Here is a 21776-nt window from a genome sequence, read left to right as displayed (position 1 = left end):
TCCGCCGCCCCTGCGCCCGCGGCGGCGCGCCGCCCGCCGCGCCGGCTTCCTCCGCTCGGCGCGTTCCCAGCCCCGGGCACGCGCGTGTGTCGGCACTCCGGGTTTCAACGGCCGAGCGACGGCCCGTGTGACGGTGGAGCCTCGCCGCGTCCACGGCCCACAACGGCCGGCCGCATGGAGCCCGCGGGCAGCGCTTCTGGGTGCGAGCCTGAAACTGGGACCTCTGGGTCACGCGATGACACTCAGGTTTCAGGCGCCCCCAAACCTTTCTGGAGCGTCTGCACCACTTCGCACCCCCAGCGGCGACACGTGGGGGCCCCAGCTCCTCCGCGTCCCCCCAGGCCTCCATCTCGCTGGGGTTGCTCGCCCCCCCCTGGGGGGCGTGAGGTGGTGCCCCGTGTGGTTTCGACTTGCACATCTCCCTGACGACCAGCGGCGACGAGCGTCCTTTCCCGCGCTTGCTGGCCATCCGGGCCCCACGCCCCCTTCCCAGTGGGGCCGGCCGTCTTGTTGTTGGGCTGCAGGAGTCCTCCGACACGAGACAAAGAACTTGCCGGCGCCCTCTCCCTCTCCCTCCCACGGCCCCAGCCCGGCTCCGCAGTCCGCAGCGCCCCGGACCCTGACGGCCTTTCGCGCCGATGAAGCCCTTGGTGCCTGCGTTTTCCTTTCGAGGCTTGCGATTCCAGTGTCATTTCTCAGAAAGCATGGTCATGGAGATTCACATCTATGGTTCTTCTAAGTGGTATAATTTTAGCTCTTAGATTTAGGCTTGGCATCCATGCCGAGAGTGTTTTGCATGTGGTGTGAAGTGAGGCACAGACTTCCTGCTCTTAAAAAAAAATTTCCAGTGGTCCCGGCACCACTCGCGGCAGGGACAACTCGCCACCGCCGGAGCGGCGAGGCGCCTGGTCCTGAGCCGCGTTTCCAGGCCCAGCTCGGGTCGCGCCCCGCGTGAGCTCGGGGGGGACGTGTCCCCTGCCGCCATCGCCGAGCTGCTCTGCAGACGCCCACAGGGCCAGCGGTTCTGTGGCTTCGGGGCCTCGTCCCTTAGGACCTTCGCTGCTCCCTCCGTCCGGCGCGGACCGCGGGGCGCCGACGTCTCCAGCTGTCACTGTGGAAACGCCTCTTTCACCCTCTCGCTCGGTCGGTTTTCATTCCGTGTGGTTCGGGGCTCTGCGGTTAGTGTGTAGGTTAGTGTGTACGTGTTTACGGTTTTTGCATTTCCTCTTTGGATCGACCCTTTCATCAGTACACGACACCCTCCTTTGTCTCTCGAATCTCTTTTAAATTGACTTAAAATCTATTTTGTCTGCGGCCATGCCACGCTGAACGGGCCCCATCTCGTCCGATCTCAGAGTTAAGCAGGGCTAAGCAGAGACACTTGGGAAGATCAGGTGCTGCAGGAGTTAAAAAAAAAAAAATCTATTTTTTCTAACGTTATTATAGTCATCTCTTTTCAGGTTACTGTTTGTATGGATTATCTTTTTCCATCCTTTCTCATTCAATCTATTATTGTTTTTGGATCCAAAATGGGTCTATTACAGATGGCACAGTTGGATGGTTTTTTAATCCATTCTTCCAACTTCTGCCATTTAATTGAGAGCTTCACCCATGTACGTCCAAAGCAGCCCCCGGTAAGGAAGGACTCACCTCCGCCACCGCGCTACTTGGTTTCCGTACGTCTTGCCTCTTTTTGGTGCCTCGATGTCCCCGTCACTGCCTCCTGCAGTGCTTGTTTTTGCCGGGGTAGCGTTTTGATTCCTTCTCTTTTCTGTGTCTGCTCGTTTTGTGTCATTTCCTTGACGGTTACCCTGTGGATTGAGTCGCGTCTTACGCGCGACAATCTGATCGAAAGCGATTCCGGTTTGGCGGCAACGGTGCCGCGAGCAGCCCCCCGTTACACTGTTACTGCTCCAGGTCCCATCCTTATGCGTCCTGAGCCCAGAAGGAGAGACTCGGGCGATCGCTTTGCCCCGCCCCGAGGGACTCCCTTCGGCGCGTCGCGTGGGGCAGGGCCACGAGTGACGAACTCCCGCAGCTTGTGTTCGTGCGGGAATGTCCTGAGTTCTCCTCTGAAGGGTGCTTTTGCCAGAAACGGAATTCTTTGACAGCATTTCCCTTCCAGGGCTTTACGCACGGCCTCCCGCTGCCCCCTGGCTCCACGGCGTCCGCGAGAGGTCGGCCGTCAGCCTCCCGCAGGCTCCTCGTCCACGAAGCCGCTTCTCTGCTGCTCCCCAGGCCCTCTCCCTCTCCGGGCCCCAGCAGTTGGACCGTAAAGCGTCCTGGTGTGGGTCCCTGAGTGTATACTGCTTGGATGCACAGATTCGTGTCTTTCATCAAGTTTGGACAGTTTCAACCTTATTTCTTCAAATATTCTTTTCGCTACTTTCTCTCTTTTCCTGCCTCGTATTTTTGTTGTTGTTGAGAACTAGATGTTTTTAATATCGTAACGTGTAAGCCCTGGAAGTCATATCCTGCCTCTCCCCAGGGTTTGCCGTAGTCGTTTGTTGCTGACTGTGGTTGTTTGTTTAGCGACTTTTCCAGACCAGTCTGTAGACGCTGTGCGCTTTGCTGTGTGTGGTCACCCCATCAGTCCCGTTAGCTCCGGGGGCAGCTAGGGATCTGCCAGACGCAGCTCGAGCAGCTGCTGGCTATCTGAGTGGGGCTCTCTGAGCCCCACCCCACGTGCGCAGGCTGCGGGTGACAGCACCCTGACTCTGGGGCTCTGAAGGGCGACCGCGGCGGCACCTGTGACAGGCTGGCCCAAGACCCGGGGCCCACACAGGACGACAGGCGGGACCAGCGTCACCGCCTGTGCCGTGTGGCCTCGGGCGCCCAACTGGTTCTCAGCGCCCGAACACCTGACGCAGTTCTGCGGAGGGACAGGGGTGCAGCCACGGACAGGGCGGCTCCGAGCAGGGCTCCGCTCCTGCGCACAGCGCGACCCGGCCAGGGGCCTCCGCTGGGTACCTGGCTCACCTGGATCAGGCCCGCAGCGGGGTTCCGCCTCTTCTCGAAGTGCTTCTGCCGGTGCTGCTCCTGGACCTTCAGGGCAAAGCCAGACCCCAGAATGCCCTGCAAGTCGTCGGGGTCAGACGGTGCCCCTGGGACCCCAGCTCCCACCCCCCGCCTTTGCCCGCACACCCCTGGAGCTCTCGGGCTCCACCCCCACACACACCAGTCCCTCACCGCTGGAGGCCAGGCTGCGGGAAAACACCAGGCTGGGGCAAAGGGCACGTCAGCTTATAGGAGTGTGGCAGGGTCCACACTGAACACCTGGGCCCGAGAGTAACCGTCCTTCCCCAGCCTGTCCACACTGCAGCCAGGCCGGCGGGGAAGGCGCCCGAGTCAGCGACCCCTCCGCCCTGCCCGGCCGAGGGTGGACAGTGAACAGAGTCTGCGCCCTTTCTGCAGGAGAGGGGGTGTTCGGTTTCCTGGATACCTGACAAGGGCGCCATGACACCGCGCAGCACTGCTCCTGGCCACAAGGACCCCACTGGCAATCCCGCCAGGCCAGGAGGAGCTGACAGCGATCAGCAGGTGCGGGGCCAGAAGCTACAGCTTGGGGACGCTCGGAGCACTCCGGCGAAGCCCGTGACGCTCCCAGCCCCAGCCCAGGGCGGCCCCCACGCGGGTTCCTGTGCCTGTTCCATCCCCCAAGTGGACGGGCGCCCAGGGCAGCCTGCGGTCCTTGCGCCCCGGGCCCGCCAGAGGCAGGGGCTCACCGCGGGAAGAGCAAAGAAGGAGACACCGATGAGGGTGAAGGTTGCCGCCAGGAGCCTCCCGTTCCAGGTCTGGGGGTATTTGTCCCCGTAGCCGATGGTCGTCAGCGTGATCTGTGGAGCAGCAGGTCCGGTCACCTGCCAGGCCCGGCAGTGGCCACAGAGAGGCCCGCTGTCCCGAGCCAGACGCTCACCCGCACCCTCAGGGCAGGCCGGATGCTGGGAGGCGGGACGAGCTCCGAGGCCGCCCTCTCCCCCGCCTCCCCCGAGGGCCCCGCGAGGCCAGGGTCAGCGGCAGCCGTCTTTCCTCCCTGCAGCAACCAGGCCTGCATGCCGAGTCCCTCCTCTGTCCCCCACGTGTGGGGGCAGCAGGGGGCATCGCCCGAAGGCCACGTTCCCCTGTCACCCAGGAGGCAGCTGTCACATTCGACACAGAGGTCCCACCCCAGGACCAAGGCCTCGGGCAGCTCTGGGGCCGAGCCTGAAGCAGGGCGAGCAGCCAGGAGGCGTGGGAAGGGCCAGGGGCCTGAGAGGGGACGGTGCCCAGAGGGAACCGCAGGGACGGGGCAGGACGGGACCCAGGTAAACGGCGCAGGGCACGGGGCACCGTCAGGGCAGGAGACGGGGAGAGGCCAGGGCAGTAACAGGAGGGGAGGAACGGGGGTGAGGCAGGGCACCCCCAGAGCCGGCGGGAGGCGGGCTGCTCCCGGTGCGAGGGGGGCCCTGGGGGAGCCCCACGACGTGGGGTGAGACGAGGAGGAGGCGGGCGGGCGGGCACCGCCGTGTCTGGCCCGGAGGGCGGGAAGGGGCTCGGCAGGGATGCGTGTGGCTGTAGTGTCTTGGGGGGGGGGATATCCGAACACCTGTAAGCACCTTGATTAAACACGTGAACAAGGATTTCAAATCAATGTTTAGAGATGGGAAGGCCGCTGGCCTGGGGGCCGGGCGGGTGCGTCACGAGCCAGGAGCCCGGGCCCAGCCCGCGTCAGGTGACCAGAGGAGCCCCAGAGGGGCCTGGGAGGCGGGCGGCCGTGACCCAGGGGGCAGCCCAGGGGGCCTGGCGTCCCCTTTTCAAACTCTCCTGACCCTCAGTGTGACAGGCAGGACCACCCCTCCGCCCTGCCGGCAGAGGTCGCACACAGGTGGTCAGCAAGGAGGGAGGACACGGCAGGCCCCAGCCTCTCCGCCCGCACACAGGCCAGCGACGGATGGCCGGCGGGTGGTCCCAGAGAGACGCCTTCGCCAGGCCCCGGGGGGCAGAGGACACGGCGGGGGTGGAGGAGGGCCCCCGAGGAGGGCCGCGGCAGGCCGGCGTCCCTCCGTGAAGGGCAATGGCGCCAGCGGCTGGCACTCACCAGGCCCCACCAGAGCGCGTCGGCGTAGGTGTCAAAATGGTCGTTCTCGCCCTTCTCCGCCAGGTACACCAGAAACGAGGCCAGGATGAGGCACAGGAAGCCGATGTACCAGGCGGTGACCAGCTCCTGAAAGGCGCGGGCGCGTCAGAGCACCTGGCCAGTGTCCGGCCCCGTCCGCCCCCCGGCCACACGGCCCAGAGCCTGAGGTAGGCAGCAGGGGCGGCGCTTTTCCAAGCCTGTCCCTGGGTGTCCCCACACCTGGCACCTCACACCTGGGGGGATGGCGGCTAAAGACGGCCCAGCATTGCACCCCCCGGGGTTTGGGAGTGTCCCAGGTGGCCGACCGGCCAGCACCCGGGAGAATCCTGGGACTTCAGACCGTACCCCATGTGATGGTCTGGAGGAGACCCCAGCTCCTTGGGAACCAGCACCTCAGCACCTGGGGGACCATCACCTGTCCTGTCCTGCCCACCAAGTCCCTGCGCCAGGGCCCCGACAGGAAGGGTGTGTGAGGTGGGGAGGTGGCCGTGAGGCCTGGGAGCCCCCCACGACCAGGGCAGCCCCGGTGGGCAGGGCAGGGTCTGGCTTCCTAGGCGCTCGCTGGAACAGGGAAGGGTGCGGGCCAGGACACAAGGCTGCAGCCACCTCGTGGATCCCACGCCAGCTGCAGCTTAACGGGCGCTTTCCGTGGCATTCAGCGCACACGTCCATGCCCCCAGGGGGCGGGGAGGCGGGCACGCGCCAGGCGCTGCTGGCCAGCCGCCCAGCCTCGGCCCACTCACCTTGCTGTGCGCATAGACCACGGAGCCCAGGAGCTTCCAGGTGCCGCCACGCCGGTCCATGCGGATCATCCTCAGGATCTGCAGGAAGCGCAGGCTGCGCAGCGCGGACGTGGCGAACACGTTGCCCTGGGAGCCGGCGGCCAGCACGGCGATGGAGGCGACGAGCACCATGATGTCTGCGGGACGCAGCGCTAAGGCAGCCGGCCCTGCGCCACGGCCCCGCTACGGCAGCGGGGGTGTGGGGGGCCCAACCGCGGTTCCGGTTCCGAGGGGGCGGACGGGTCACCGGCCAGGCGCCCGCAGAGCCCGCTGTCCGCCCCGCCCTGCACGGGCACCCCTGCCTCCCAGGCCCCGACGACCGCCCGCGATGACCACGCTCTCTTGCGCCAAGGCAGGCGCCAGTCCCCCTGGCGCACGCGGACACGGGCCCGGTGCGTCCTGCAGCCCCGCTGGTGCCCCTCCCCCTCCGGGCCTCACCGATCACGCAGAAAGGCTTCCGGGCGAACTTGAGCCGGCCCCTCCAGCCGCGGTAGCGACAGCAGCAGCCCGCCGCCCAGACGCGCACGAAGTACTCCACGCCGAACACCACGATGGTCACGATCTCCTGCAGGGAGGCGGCAGCTGAGCCCCCGCTGGGCAGGGCCTGAGCTGGTCCGTGGGGGATCCCGTCCTGTGTGAGCCGGTGCCAGTGCCCCGCCCCGCCCCGCCCCCGGGGCAGCCCCAGTGGAGGCCGGGGAGGGGCGCTTCCCAGAGGCGCGTTCAGTCCAGGGCGGGGCCAGGGCGGGCCCTGTCACCCGGGGCAGCACAGGAAGCGCGCTGCGGCGCCACGCCCCTCACAGGGCTGCTCTGAGTGGCACGACCTGCCCGACCCCCACCCAGGGAACACCCCCATCTCCATGGTGGAGGAGGCCACCTGGGCCCTGGGGATCCAGTGACAAAGGAACGTGGGAGCAGTGGAGGCGGGGGCCATCAGGCACGGTGACGACACAGGGTGGGGCATAACTGGGTGCTGGGGTGTTGGGGGGAGGGACGGGGCAGCTGGGAATGCTGTGACAGACGCTGAACATCACCGATGTCAGCAGGGGAGGCCGCGAGTGGCCACGGGGCCACTGGCAGGAGCCGGTCAAGCAGGGCTTCTGGGTGCGTGGAGGGCGGGGTCCGCGGGAGGGGGCCCGGCTGGCACAGGCGGCAGGTCCAGGGGTCAGAGGCTCCGCAGCAGGGCGGGGACGCTGGCGCACGGCCCCCGCGCGGGCTCACCAGGATGTAGAGCGCGCCCTCCGAGCTCTTCTCGTACTCCTTGATGGTGGAGAACACCGACAGCACCAGGCAGGAGAAGACCAGCAGGAACCTGCGGCGGGAGGCGGGGTCAGGGGCGGGGCCGGCCGGCGGGAGGCGGGGCCAAAAGGCAGGGCGGGGCCGGTGGGGTGAGGGGCGGGGCCACGCCTGCGCCCGCCCCCACTCCCGCCTGAGAGCTTCCTGCTTTGAGAGGGTCCCCAAAACAGGCTGTGCCTCTTGCCACTGAGAGAGCCCCGCAGGGGCACACGCCACGCTCTTCCTGTCCACAATGGCTCCCTCTCCAGCTCAGCAAAATCCTCCATCTTCCTATTACGACCACCCTTCACGAATGGCCACTGGCACCCTTGCCTGGCGTTGGCACGGCGGGTCCAGCGGGGACACTGAGGTCTGTCCAAGGCTCCACGCGGAGCATCCGGCCACAGTGGGAAGGGCAGGGCCTCAGGGAGCACAGCCTCCCACGGATGGCGAGGACCTGGGCGAGGGCTCCTGTGTGTGGGAAAGTTGATCAGGGGGCCCCACACCTCGCGTCCCCTTGTGTCCTCACCATCCAGACACTCCGTCACTTAGCCTCAGCTCCCCAGGAGTCAAGACCACCAGTCTTCCGTTGGGAACAGGGTCCTGAGACCCTTTGGGGGCCAATGCTGTATGGTCCAACCTGAGCCTGGGCTGCACCAGGTGCACTCAGCACCAAGAAGCCTCAGCCATACCTCGGGGCACCTCCGCGGCCTGCCCCACGAGCCCCGAAGTGGCCCGGCAACTGCCCAGAGATAGAGACTCCCCGGGGGCTGCCCCAGCCCCTCCCGGGAGGGCGGCGGTGGCCGACGTGCTGACAGTGGCTGCTGGCACAGACAGAACTCACGCAGAGGAACTGTCACATTTCAAAACCACAATTAATTTCCTCTTCTCATTAGCCAATTTATTCAATTAACCAGCCCTGGAAGAGTCCAGATAACTCGTGTGTCTTACATTCGTTTTCTCCCGACCCGGCTGTGGGAAGAAGGGGCACCCGAGCCCAGTGGGTGCACCAGGGGTGGAGGACAGGAGGTTCCGGGGCTTCAGGTGGGACCCGGGGGTCGGGCAGTGGGACACACGGGAAGCCCTGCCCGTCGCAGACGGAGCGTGGGACCCGGCTTGGCTCAGCGCTAGCAAGCAGGGGGCCCAGGGGAGAGGAGAAGGGAGTCCTTGGCAGAGGGAAGAGCACGTGGGGTGGCCAAAGTGGGGGAGCACAGCCTGTCCCAGGACCTGGCAGCGGGTGAGTCTGACAGACTGGAGGAGGGGTCCGGGGGACGCCTGGCACTGTCATCCCCGTGTGCGGGTCTCAAACAGAGTGGGGGGCTGCGCCCACAAAGACCCGCCCCCTGCGCTGTGTGACAGCATCCGTCCAAAGCAGAGGAGGCCCAGGACCCAAGGCCCAGGCCCAGGCCCAGGCAGCCCTGCTGCCCGGCGGTGGCTCTGCCCCGCGTCCCAGAGTCCCAGAACGTGGCGCCCGGCCTCGCCGAGTCCCCAACAGAGGCAGTGACCGGACGGCCGGCGGGGACCAAGCCCGCGGTTCAGGGGAAGACGGCCCCGCCCCCCCAGCGGCCCCGCCCCTTTAGGCGCCAGCGGCAGCCCAGGCTCGGTGAGTTTGGGAACAGACATCACAGGCGGCACAGGAAGGGGTGCAGGGGAGGCGAGGCGGCAGGAAGGAGCTCCGCACGCCCACACGCGAGGCGGGGCGAGACGAGGAGGCTGCCTGCGGCTCCCTGACACGTCCCCAGGCACTGACGAAGTCCCACAGAGAAGCGCACCCACGCAGCACGCCTGCAGGCCCGGGGCTGGGTCCCGGGCAGGGCGCCTCCAAGCGGCAGGGCCCCCCACTGCTCCAGGCAGCTCCACGGTGGAGAAAGACTTATCCCCAGGCCTCTTCCTGCCCACAGGCTCCCTGGCGACCAGCAGCCGCCCCGCCCCCAGGACGCAGCGGCATCCTGGGCCCCATTGGGGGGCTGGGAGACTGGGAACCTCATGGTCCCTGGGCACAGCATCCTGGGGCAGGGACATTTTACTAAGGTCCAGCCCCGGGGAGCCTGGGGGCCTATCTCAGACATGAGGCTCCTCCCTCCCGCCCACAGCCCTGCAGGCCACCGCAGGGCCACCCAGGCACACCAGGGCTTCCCGTGGACGCTAGGGGCCACGAGCCCGGCGGGGGCTCCCGCGTGCTGCCCTGCAGGCCTCTCCCGCCCCTGAGCTCTGCTCCTGACGGACGTGAGGAGCCGGCAGCCGTGGGTCCGAAAGCACCACTCTGGGGAGGGCTCACTGACCAGCAGCACTGTGCCACCCCCCGCGGTGGCTGCGCGCTCAGAGCACTGGACCCCTCCGGGCCCCAGAGGGCGTGGGTGACTCGTGAGGACCTGGGTTTGCTTCCTCCCAAGTGAGGGCAGGTGAGCAGCCCCCCACCCCAGGCTGGGAGCTGCAAAGCTTGGCTCAGCTCGGCTAAACGCCTGCACCATCCTGGGGCCCTGGGGGGCTTGCTCGAGCCCCCAGCCTGGGGACTGTCCAGGATGCAGGGAAGGAAAGAGAGAAGGGGAGGGGGAGGCATCTCTGATGGCAGGAGGCTCTCTGCGCTCGAGCTAATTATGATAATGAATTCAAAGTCAGGATGCTCCCCTGGCAGCGGTTGCCAAGGAGACAAGCATCACAAGCAGCTGGTCCCCAGATTCCAGAGGCCAGGATGGGGGACAGGCAGGACGGCCAGTGTGGGGAGCGACCTCAGAAGGGCGTCCACCTGGGAGGTGGGGGAGCAAGCCCTTCCCTGACCCACAGGAGAGACCTCAGCCAGATGTTTGGGGGGGGGGCTTCTGGCTGCAGTCTGAGCTCTGAGCAGAGGTGGGACCCCTCTTTTCAAACAGGAGGAGGCACAGCAGGGTCCTGAGTGCTAAGGAGCCGGGCGAGGAGCGGGCCGGGGCAGGCGGGACATGACGGCAGCCACCAGGGTGCTGGGGGCACAGGCATGGGCCAGAGGGGCCTGACAACCCCCTAGAGGTGGCCCTAGAGTGCACGTGTGGGTTCTGCCAGCCCCTGCAGGGAGACGTCCCCCCCCCCCACCATCATCCGACTGCAGAAAATATTTCTCTTCTGGAGAAACAAGACAAAGCCACTGCTGTCTCCTTGCTGATCCCCCCTCCACTGTGGGGGACAACGTGGAGGGTGTCCCTTCACAGGCGGCTGTCCCCGCAGCCCCCCACTGCCAGTCCCCAGGCCAGCTCCCTCCCTTCCTCCAAGGACTGGCTCAGGAGATGGCTGGGGTTGTTCATCTCATTTGACACATGGAATGAAATAAACACTTGACGAGTGAATGGCAGGGGTGGGTGGAGAAAGGGAAGTCAGTGCCGCCAGCACCCCACTCGCTCGCCCCCCAGCTCCCGCAGGCCGCTCTTGGGCGCAGAGGGGCAGGCGTGCGGGGAGGGGCCCCCGGCGCCGAACCCCCACCCGCAGCTCTGTGTGCACCAGCACCTGACGACCTGCAGGCCGGGGGCTCATGTCATTTCACAGAGGAGGAGTCGGAGCTGCCGAGTGCGGCCACGTTGGGGCCTGGCACCCCTTCCGCAGGTGGACAGACGGTCTGGACGGTCTGCAGAAACTCCCCTCCCAGAACGCTGTCAGGGGCCTGGCCAGACTGCATGGCAGCCAGAGTGAGGCCACAGCAGGCCCACCCCGCCTGAGGCCAGGCTCCCCAGGGAACCCCCGCCCACCTCTCCACCAGACTGCGGCCGGCACTGCAGCCCAAATCTAATTTTGCCCCCTAATGAACTGCTCTGCCTGCAGGCCCCGCTGACACTTACGAGCGGGAGTGACAGACAGCTGGCCACAGCGGCCACTCCAGGCGTGAAACAGATGCGGACAGCCAGCCTGAGGTCTGAGCCAGGTCCGCGGGCGTGGAAGGCACATTCCTGAGCTGCTGCGCACACAGACCCCTCTGAGGGGCCAGGGCCCCCAGCCTGCCCCAGTCCAGCCGGGCACCAAGCCAGCTGATGGAGAACGCGAGGTTCTGGAAGCATCCGCCGGCGCCCAAGGCCACGGAAGGCGGTGCAGTGAGCACTCAAGACTCTGCCGAGTACACGGCAAGTGCTCAATAAGTGCCTCGGACCTGACTGGCCACACACACCTCCGGAAGCACCAGACCCTCAAAGGCGCAGCTCCCCACTCAGCAGGGGAAGCCCCCACCCCCACCTGCCCCCAGGAAGAGCGGGCGAGGAGGCGAAGCCCTCAGGGCTGCGGACTCCAAGGAGGGCTGTCCTCACGGGCCCTGCTGGGAGGACTCCAGGCCGGGCATGACAGGCACACGCAGCAGGGGCCGCGTCCCCGGGCGCCACCCCCTCGAGCCCCGACACGGCCGCACTCGGGGTGATCGGCTCCCATCAGTCACCTGTCCCCACACAGACCACAGGGCTGGACAAGGGCTCACCTGAGTGCCCCCCCATCCCACATCACACATACCAGGGCGGTCTGGGCCACCCGCATCCACCCCGGCTCTCCCCGCGCTCCGGGGCCCCTCCGCCGGCTCCGCCCCCTTCCCACAGACACGCAGCCCCCAGACACAGCCCAACCAGGGTGTCCTCCCAAGACTTCCTCTCAGCTCCTCCATCCAGATGTCCCAACAGTGTCCCATCTCTCCATCGCCTGCACAAGCCACCTGTGGCCCCACGCCACCGAGACCGAGGGTGAGAGCACGCCCCCACCCCTGGCCCCTGCTCGGCCTCCCAGGCCGGTGTTCCTGTCCCTGGCCTCTGCACACACCCTCTGCTGCGGGAACTCTCTCCTGCCCACAAGTCAGCCACAGGGCCACCTCCTCCTTGTCCCCCAGGCTGCACCTCGTCCACCAGGCTGCCCGGGGGCCCTGAGCCCTCCGAGCAGGGGTCCCAGCTCTCCTCCCCTGCTCTGCTCACCTGGCCCCCCACATGCACAGCCAGAGCCCACTCCCAAGGGTGGCCCACACGTCCTGGCGTGTGATGGCCGAGACTGTTCCCACCGATGTCAGGTCCAGTGTGAGAGCAGAAGCCCACCGCCCGCTCAGGCAGGCTTGCTGGACGGGACAGGAGCGAGGGTCGAGAGGGGCCCGTGGACGGGAGACCCATGTCCGGGAGGTGCTCGGGGGGCTCCTGAAGGCAGAGCAGCGGGCCTGACGCCAGGAGGGGTGTGCCCCCCACCCCAGGGAGCCCACAGTGGAGCAGACACACTCATTAAAGGAGGAACGGCCAATGTGCATCACACCCATCGCACAGAAGCCCGACCACGAGTGCCACGGTGGCTCCATGAAGGGAACAGTCCTGTACTCTACAGAGGAGCAGACGGGCGACCGGGCCGCCACGCGGTGGGGGCGTCTCAGCCGGGAGCGGGGACAACCTGGGTGATCGCCTGCGAGAAGCCGACCCTGCTGGTGCCCACAGGGAGACGGTGTGGGCTCGTGTTCAGGACCAGGGCCAGCTCCCCGCCAACCCCAATGCCGCTGGGGGAAGCCCTGCCCTCGCGCCGGAAGAGCCCATCCCCCGGGGAGCCACCACGTCCCTCAGAGAGGCTAGGTCCGTGTGGGCGAACAAACATCTAGTCTCCTGTGGACCGGGCCAGGCTCCTGTGGTGGCCCGTCCACCCAGGGGCCCAGCTCAGCGCCCTGCACACAGGAAGCAGACACCAGCGGCCCCTCCCACATCGACCAACACCCCCTTCTGAGGGACAGGCTCTGTGCTTCCAGAAGCATTTCACCGCCTCCCCGCTAAACCTGGGGTCCAAGGAGAAACTGGCCTTTCCCTCCTGCGAAGGCTTCAAGGCCTTTCTCCAAGCCTAACCAGGAAAGCAAACTGAAAAGGTGTGAGGCCCTCCATGGTCAGGATGGAGGCTGCGTGCAGGGGCAGTGGCCAGACAGGACCCGGAGAGGGAGCGGCTGCGTTCTGCAGACAGCCAGAACAATCTAGAAGGACGCTCCCTGTGGGCAGGCTCACTCTGCACCCTCCCCACGTCCTGGAGCCTGGAGCTGAAAGTCACACTCGGGCCGGGACACATCCACCCTCCACTTCCCCAGCGGCCACAGTCTGGCCACCAGGGCCTCTGCAAGGCGCTGCCGAAGCCAAGCAGTGCCGCTCACTGCTGCACCCCCAGCTGCCAGGGACACGAGCCGGGGGCAGGGCAGCAGGACCTAGGCGGCGGCCGACAGCCCGCGGGCAGGGGCAAGCCCAGTCGTAGCCAGAGCCACAGCTGCTTCTTCAGAAGCCTCCCCGAGCGTGGAAGCCGACATTCCCTGGGGACGATCTCAGGTCGGCATCCCGTCTCTCTGCCTCGGGCCCAACCAGGCTGCCCGGCTTTGCGGGGTGGCTTTGCGGGGTGGGCCGGGCAGAGGCCCCGCGGCCACAGCAGGAAGGCAGGCCGGTGTGGGAGGCCGCTGGGCCGCAGCCCTGCTCGGCAGGCAGCTCCCACACTGCGGGGCTGGGCCGCGGGGGGCGGGCTCAGCCTTGCGGCCCCCGCGAGCTGAGGCGCGCGGCGCGTGGCTCTCTCCCGCCCGGGGTCCACGGGGGCCCCCTGCCCGCATGCTGGTTCTCATGCCGCCCCGCTCCCGTCTCCACGCTGGACGCAGAGCCGCCCAGTGGGGCGGGACGGGACGGGCTCTCCTGCGGCTGGCGACCCTAGGACACCCGCCAGTGCCCTGCTCCCATGTCACACTCGGCCTCTTGTCCAACGAGCGGCCCAAGTCCCTTTGTAACCGCAGAGCCAGCTCGAACCGGTCCTGCCCTATTTCTAACAGGACCCAGAACCAAAGCTTACGAGTGACACTTGTGGCCCCTTAACGGAACCAAAGGACAGGAAGTGGCAGGAACCGGAGGCTGGAACCCTCCCGGAACCGAAGGGGCGCTGTCCAGGGAGCCCCGGTGCTGAAACCCCATAGGTCCCGCCAGACAGATTGGAGCCCAGCCTCCTGTCTCCTTGACTGTCGACCTTGCGACAAACACTTCTCCTCTCAAAAGCTGGGGCCATAGCATCGTCTGCTACGCCCGTCGGGCAGAGGACCCTGCTTGGGGCAACGCACTGATCCAGGCCCAGCCGCTGGGCGACGGGGCTGAGCGATGGCCAAGGCTGGCGAGGGGCCGTGGCCGAGGGTGCCACACGCCAACCCCGTCCGCCCAGGCCTCCACTGCCCGTCCAGGATGTGGCCTGCCATCTGCCGAGCCAGTCACGGCGATGATAACAGAGATGGCGACGAGCTTCGCGGGCGTCAAACGTGGCAAGCGTGGCGTCGAGTCGTTCACGGAAGCATCACCCCCCATTACAGACGAGGGACCTTGGGGCCCGGGGTCCGGGGGCATCCATGGGGCCAGGATCCAGCCAGGCCGGCCCAGAGCCCACGGTCCCCGCCCCTCCCCATCCTCCTGTACACACCCTCTGAACCACCTTCGCCGTTTCCACCTCACAGGACGAGGGTGAACGCTTTAAAAGCACACCTGACAAGTGGGGATAGAGACAGGTGTGGCCTCGGTGGCGGTGGCGAGCCCAGAGCTGTTACTCGCCCGCTCCAGCAATTTCGGGCTCCGTTTATACTGAAAACGTTGGAAATGACTGATCTGCGTGGTAACCCAGGCCATGCTGTCTTTACCGAGAAGACAGGACACCCCACGCCCGTGGGGAGCTTCGCCCGCAGCCTGCAGCCCACCCGCCAGCCTGAGCCCGAGCCCCGGGCCTGGCCTCCTCGCCACCTTCAAACAGACGTCAGGGGCCCAGAGCACAGGCCCCGCGGCCCCCCGTCCTTCCCTCCGCGTGGCCTCCGCTGTCCCCCACTCCAGGCCTTGCTGTCAGCGCCCTCCGTGAACGCCCCAGGGAGCTCTCGGCCCCCCGGGAGGAACGCCCGGTCCCCGCAGCTCACCACACCTTGCTCTGCGATGGCCACGCGTGGACGGGAAGGACAACCAGCGTCTGTGGATTAACTTCCTCACCAAGACGGACGGGCCAGCACCCTCGCCTGTCCACCCCCACACTCGGCTCCCGCTCGAAAGGGGTCGGTTTCTTCAAAATCGCCGAGGGCTCCAGCATTTCCAGCCCTGGAGCCGGCCCTGCCGCGTGCTGCGCCCCCAGGTCGGAGCTCAGCACCCACCTCAAAGGCCCGGAGCCTGCAGGCCAAGGCGCGGCCCCCCTGCAGAGACTGGTTCCGGTCTGTGACTGGGACCGATTCCGACAGAACCGAGGATTTCTCTTCTCTGACCCGTGCAGCCGTCGGGACGAGCTCCCTCCCCGCCCGGCACCCGCGGACACGGGACGTCTGAGGCCACCCACTGCTCAGTGTCACTGGACAGTGTTTTGTTGTCACGGGTTAACCTCACTCTGCTGGGTGGGGGTGGGAAGTCCAAAGCCACGCCTCTGTGGAGCATCTTCGCCTCCCGGGGCACTCCCATGAGATTCTGACTCGGGTTGACGGGCCTCACTTCCAGGACCCGGCGGGTCAGTGACGTGGAGGAAGCTGGGCATGCCATGCGGACTCCCCTCTCCCTCTGAGACAGACCCTGCCACGTCCTCCAGGAGACACTCACCTCGAGGCGGTCACAGCAAGGGGCAGCGGCCACACGTGGGGCTCCACCTCCTACCCAGGCCAGCACAGCGAGGGCAGACAGGTGAGAGGGGGCAAGAATGTGACCCCACTGGGCTGTCCAAAGCCACAAAGGAGAGGTGCGTGGACCCCTCCTGGATGCTGAGAAGCAGGAGGTGACGCCTGGCTCAGCAGCCCCCAGCCTCAGGCCCCTGAAGTGTCACGTGGACTCCTTGGAGGATGGAAGGGCTTGGTGGCTCTGCCTGAGAGAGGACAGCTCACACGAAGCCAGCGGTCGAGCCCCTCCTGCCACCGGCACGGTCTTCCCCGGGCCCGTGTTAAGTGAGTCTGTCCCAGCAACTCTCAGTGGCTTCTGGGTGTCAGGAAGGCCGGGCAATCTGCACCCGAAATGCTCGTCTCTGAGGTGGAGACGCCCCTTCAGCTGGAGCGGAGTGACTCTGGAACTCACTCGGCCTTTCTTGGCCTCAGTGTCCCCACCAGGGACAACGGGCTCACGGGCTCACGTGAGAAATTCCTGAGAGCCGCACCGAACGGGCCGTAACAAGCGGGGCTCCCGTTCGGGCTCCCCCTGAGTGGCACGGAGCCTCCCTGTGACGGAGTGACTGCCCGGCTCCCTTTGAGTGGGGACAGGCGCTCTCAGAAGTCCCGCCACAGTGGGCGCTCCTGACTCTGTGGTTTGGGGCCTTTGCACCCCGCGCTCCCTGAGAAACTCCTGCAAACTCCAGACCCTGCACCTGGAAAAGCCACCCACGCAGAGCTGTCCCCATCTCCAGCGCACGACCCTCTGAGCCCAGAGCCTCTGGCCGAGCTGTGAGCAGAGGATTCGGGAGGAGCAGCCACGGGGCCCGCCCCACACAGCACAGCGCCCCACGCAGGGCCCCCACCGCTGCGGGCAGCACCTGAGTGTCGGAGCCCACCCCCCCACCCAGAATCCCACCCCGGGGTGCCCACCAGACCTGGCGAGCAGTCACTCAGGGCGGGGTCTGCCCTGCCAAGGCCACACTCTGTCCAGCGCAAGCAGACGGAGGGCCTGCCAGGGGCCTCGGGCTGGGACAGGCTTGCCAAGCCGCCTCCGCCCACGCCTCTGCGGTCCGCGTCCTCCTGACTCGGGGAGGGCTCCTGGCCCCCAGACATCTGGGAGACCTCACGGGCAGAGGGAGCGACGGGCACGAATCTGTGCCCAGGGCACGCCTGCAGAGGAAGCCCCTTCTGCAGGTGTGCACGTGGACCGACGCCTGCCACGGCCAGCGCCCGCCGGGACGCCTCCGCCTTCCAGAAGCCAGGCAAAGGAAAGGTGGCCCCGGAGCGCTCAGGGCCGTCCCAGAGCCCAGGACAGGTCCCCGGCCGGGACGGCTGGCGGCAGCAGGACCGCCACCCCCGAGCCTGTCCCTGCCCTCCGCTGGCTTCCCCAGGCCCAAGTCAGCACCGGGCCTTTAACCAACGCACCCATGAACCAAATGAGGCGCAAGCACGAGCTAGTCCGTCACTCCGAGCTGGGCACGGGAGTGGGGGGTCACCGGGGCAGCCGCGTCCGTAGGGTGCTAGGGCCTGAGGGGACACCAATGGACGAGGGCAGTAAAGGCCTCCTGAGTCGGGCGGGGCCGGGCCCAGGGGCTGGGGGATGGGCGGTGAGCGCCCGCAGCAGGACGCAGGTGCCACTCGGAAGAGCCCCTGGGCCAGCCCTGAGCGGCCGTCTCTGCCGCTCCCTGGGGGCGAGCCGCAGCTGTGCCCACGCTGCTGATGGGAAAACTGAGGTCTGCCGAGCTCGTGACTAGACGTGTGTGCCCAACGCAACCGCCACCAGAGACCCCCTGCCTTCCCCGCTCCCTCGAGTCCCCGAGTCCCCGAGTCCCCGCCCCAGGCGGCCTTCTGAGTTAGAGCTGCATGGCAGTGGGCTGGGAGCAAGGGGACGCAGGGGCAGGGGCAGGGCTGACTGACGGTGAAGGCCTACTCCCCTGAAGGCCCCCCCAGGCCTCGGGACCCCCCGTCTTGATTCAGGGTCACCCGAGGAGATGGCGCAGACCTCACCCACGCGAGAGCAGAGCCTGACCCAGGTTCCCACACAGTCTGCTTCTGACTCTGGACACACTGCGGCTTTTAGGAGGCAGGTGGCGCAGAAGGGGCGACCATTCAGGCCCAAGAGGAGGGAGCCCCAGGAGGTGCTGCCAGCTAGGGACGGTATCCCCAGAGCACAGGAACCCCCACCTGCAGCCACACCAGTCAGACCAGGGGGCCCCGAGCTGTGTGGGCGGGCTCTGCGCACGTGCCAGACCTGGCTGACCAGCCCCACCAGGAGCCCCCTCGGCCCCGGCCAGGCGGGGACAAGGCGCCAGCGGGAGGGTCACTGGTGAGGAGACACCAGTGAATGAGCCTGTGTGGGAAGGGCCACAGCCGTGGGGGTGGGGGGCTGCCACTCTCGGGACTCCCAGAGTGGCCAGGCCCTGGGGCTGGGGACAGTGCCCAGGGGCCCTCCCAGGGATATGGTCCCCCCGGACCCGGTCCCCACCAGCAACCTGGCAGTTCCCTTCCACGAGGCCCAGGTATGTGGGGGCACCCGAGGGGTCACGCTCAGGGCACACACCCCGCTCACCCCAGGCGGGTGCTGGTCCGTCGGAGGGTTTCCAGAATCTGCCCCTCTCCCATCCCAAAATGCCTTTCATACAAAATGGCCGAGTGCGGCCCGGGCTGGCTGGGATGGGAGAGAGGGCCTGAGCGCTCGGGCTGTGCAAACCGCGCGCACACACTGCACACGGGGATCCCCGTGTGTGCAAGGCCAGGAGTCCCCGGGCAGCGGGCCTGGGAAGACGGACGGCCCCTTCCCGGGCCAGCGCCGGCAGGCCCCTCCTGGGTGTCCGCTGAGCCCCAGCTGTATGGGGGTCACCAGGCACACAGCAGCCCCTCCCACCACCAGCTGCAAAGAGGGGTCGGGCTGGGGGGAGGGGAAGTCTGGGTCGCGGGCAAGGACAGGGAGGGTGCCAGCCCCAGGGGCAGGGTGCGGGGGGGGGGGCGGGGGGGGGCAGATAATGTTAACATCCCTCCCCCACTTCAGCAACCTAGACGCTCACTCCAGAGTGAGGGGCTTGGGGGCGCGAAGAGGGTAGGCCAGCGCTTCCTCCCTCTCCCCCGTTCCTGGGGAAGCCCAGCCCAGGCGGACCCCGGGAGTCCGAATCCAGAGGCAGGGAGAGCCGCGCGGCCGCCCCTCCCTCCCCGCCGGCCCTTTGTTCGGTGCAGCGGCCGCGGGGAGGGGCCTCTCGTGCGGAGCACGGGGGCCCGGGGATGGGCTGACGCAACGCAGCCGGGCCGCGGGTGGGGAGCGGGAGGAGGACGGGCGCCCCCGCGAGGACCCGAAGCCCCGCACCCCGGAACGCCTTCCTGCCGGATCTCTGCACACAGCTCCGTCCCCGCCCTTCGCCGCCCCGGGGGGCGCGGGCGCCGGGCCCCGCACGCGGCGGCCACTCACACGTAGGCGTGGTAGATGAAGGCCCAGCCGCGCGGCCGCTCCAGCACGTTGTACAGGAAGTTCTGCAGCCTGCGGTACACGGCGTTGCGCTTCGGCGGCTTCCCGGCGCCCGCGCCGCCCGCGCGCGGCTTGCTGAGGATGCTGCCGCGCTTGGGGGCCTCGGAGCCGGCGATGAGCAGCGCGCCGTCCCGGGTGGAGTCGGGCGCGCCGGCGTCCAGCCCCACGAAGCCCACCTTGAGCTTCTTCTCCCCGCCCGGGCCGGGGTACACGCCGCCGTTGCGCGACTTCTGCACCATGGTGCCGGCGGCGCCCGACGGGCGGGCGGGCGGGCTCAGCGGGGGCGGCGCGCGGGGAGCGGCGCGGGCCCGAGCCCAGGCCCCCGGCCCGGGAGCCGCATGGCCGAGGCGGCAGCGGCGGCGGCTCCGCGTTCCTGCCGGCCGGGGACTCGCGCGGGGACGCTGCGGCCGCCTCGCTCCGCCCGCCGCCTCGCCCCGCCCCCCGTTAACCCCTGCGACGCCGCGCGCGCCGTGGGAGGGAGGGGGAGGGAGGAGCCACCAGGGTGAGCCTCGCTGAGCTGCGAGCCCCCCCGCCCCGCCGCCCCGGCCCGTGCGCCCTGACCAGGTCGCCTCTGGGGTGGGCAGGGCCAGGCCAGCGCTCACCTGAGCGGCCCCTGCTCCCGGGACTGGACACCGCGGAGCGGGGCGGGGGAGGTCCCGCTCGCCCCCGGGGATCTTATGCTCTCGGCCTCCAGGCCTGCCCCGCCTGAACCCGGCCCCCACCCTGTCCCTTGAGCGTGCAGGGAGGCACCTGGGGGACCTCCTGGGAGTGACCTGAACCAGCGGAGGGGTCCTGGAAGAAGAGACGGGAAGCGGGGCAAGGCGGTCAGAGTTTGAGTCCCAGCTCACCTGGTGGCCTGGCCTTCGTCCGCAGACCACAGTGGGGGCCTGCAGCCGGACAGGGGGGTGGAGGGTCGGCCCCAGGGCAAGACCCAGGCCTGAGGCCAGCAGGGACACTGGTGTCATCGCCCAGGATAAAGGAGGGCAGGCTCTGCGCGTAGAAGGCAGGCTGTCCCCTGGAGGGGGGCGGGTGTCGTGGGGGGTGTTCCTCTACTCCTGCTGCTAGGACGCCAAAGGGGCTTGTTCCTCAGCCCCCGCCGTGGTCAGCGCCCCACCCACCGTGCCCTCGCTGGCGCCTCCCCGCTCCGGACAGACTGGCTGCCGGTCCTTCCCCTGATCACCTTCGGCCTCTTCCCACACTGGCGGGGGCCCAGGGCTACGAAAGGCCCTGATCAGTAGGTGGCGCTGTTTTCACTGGGCGCTTGGCTCCTGAAACAGCTCCACCCCTGTCCTTTGGTCGCCAAAGCGAGGGGCCACGTGGCCTGTTGTGTGTGGTTTTTTTAATTAGACAGAAAACATTACCGATGCGGGCACAGCGCTAATTTGTGAGTTATTTAGAATGTTGAGGAAGGGACTGTAACTCACGCTCACGCACCGTGCGCACGGGCGCGTTGCGGGACCGCGCTCCTGACCCCGCCTCCCCCGCTCCGCGCGGGTCTGGAGCGGTGGTCGCCAGCGGCTGCCATGTTTCTAGTGCGGGCGCCCCTGCTGGGCCCAGGCTGAGGAAGGGGGCCCCAACCTCCTCGGTTCAAGGGGACGGGGCAGCCCCATTGCAAAAGGGGGAAGGCCTGCATCCCCCACGCGGACGGACCCACGAGGGGGTGGCGCTGGCTGACTGTGCTCATCAGCCTCCGGGTGACCCTCACTATCACTCTTCAGAGGACTGCACGAGGCGACTGCAACTGGGATGCACAAACCCCAGGAGGGCGGGCCCCCTCTGCCTGTGAAGGGGGAGCCCCGACTGTGGGGACCCGGAGCCGGACGCCCCTCCGGGAGAGCCACTTCCTGGGGCTTTCTGATGTGAGAGCGAAGTGGGCCCATGAAGAGGCCGTGACACCGGGGAGCCCTCCAGGCGGCAGGGCCACCCTCTCGGGAGCGGGAGGGCCTCAGTCTGAGCCCCTTTGCTCTCCCGGCTGCGAAGGGCGCCTTGTCGGCTCTGGAGGGCGAATCCCACGTCAAGATCCCAACAGCTCTGTTTCCCCTGCTCAGGACGTTCCGCCCGTGAGCTGGCTCATGGGCCCTTCGCGTCTCCAGTCTTGTGCCAGGCGCACCAGGGACTGTGCATGGTCAGCAGTCTGGTCGCCGCCGGCCGCCCAGCCCCCACCCCTGCAACCAGGGACGCGAGCCCTGAAAACGCTCAGCTGGCGAGCATTTCATGCAAATGGCAGAAATCCCGCTGGTTTTAAAATGGATGGGAAAGCTCTCAGGCTCCAGCCACCTCTGCCACGACAGCACTGAGGATCCAGGGACAGGGAACGAACAGACTCGGCCACACGCGCAGCCCAAGCCCAGCTCGCGGCTGGGGAGGCGGCTTCACCGGACTGCGGAGCGGGAAGCCGCCTCCGAGCGGGGCGCTGTCCTTTCAGCACCTCCGCACTGATCTCTGTCCCCAGAACCTTCCCAGCCCTACACGCTGGCCTCCCCCTCGCCGAGTGGCCTCGTCCTCCTGTCCCCGCGTCACTGGCTACAGCGAGCCGCCCAGCAG

General features: G+C 67.6%; 1 protein-coding gene across 13 annotated transcripts in view; it reads right to left on the bottom strand.

The window, feature by feature from the left end:
- The window catches only part of KCNQ2 (potassium voltage-gated channel subfamily Q member 2), a 42029-nt gene extending 22378 nt beyond the window's left edge, over positions 1 to 19651 (bottom strand). For all 13 annotated transcript variants that reach the window (XM_036229167.1, XM_016136110.2, XM_036229168.1 and 10 more), the window contains exons 1-7: positions 19176 to 19651; positions 7117 to 7207; positions 6337 to 6463; positions 5860 to 6035; positions 5078 to 5203; positions 3726 to 3836; positions 2980 to 3075 (exon numbers count right to left, since the gene is read on the bottom strand). In XM_036229167.1, the coding sequence (XP_036085060.1) occupies positions 2980 to 3075; positions 3726 to 3836; positions 5078 to 5203; positions 5860 to 6035; positions 6337 to 6463; positions 7117 to 7207; positions 19176 to 19471 (1023 nt within the window). In that variant the 5' untranslated portion in view covers positions 19472 to 19651. The remainder of the gene's footprint in view (positions 1 to 2979; positions 3076 to 3725; positions 3837 to 5077; positions 5204 to 5859; positions 6036 to 6336; positions 6464 to 7116; positions 7208 to 19175) is intronic.
- Between the last annotated feature and the right edge of the window lie 2125 nt (positions 19652 to 21776).

Source organism: Rousettus aegyptiacus, unplaced genomic scaffold (genome assembly GCF_014176215.1).
Source record: "Rousettus aegyptiacus isolate mRouAeg1 unplaced genomic scaffold, mRouAeg1.p scaffold_m13_p_12, whole genome shotgun sequence".
Taxonomy (NCBI): Eukaryota; Metazoa; Chordata; class Mammalia; order Chiroptera; family Pteropodidae; genus Rousettus; species Rousettus aegyptiacus.
This window is presented reverse-complemented; position numbering and strand designations above follow the sequence as displayed.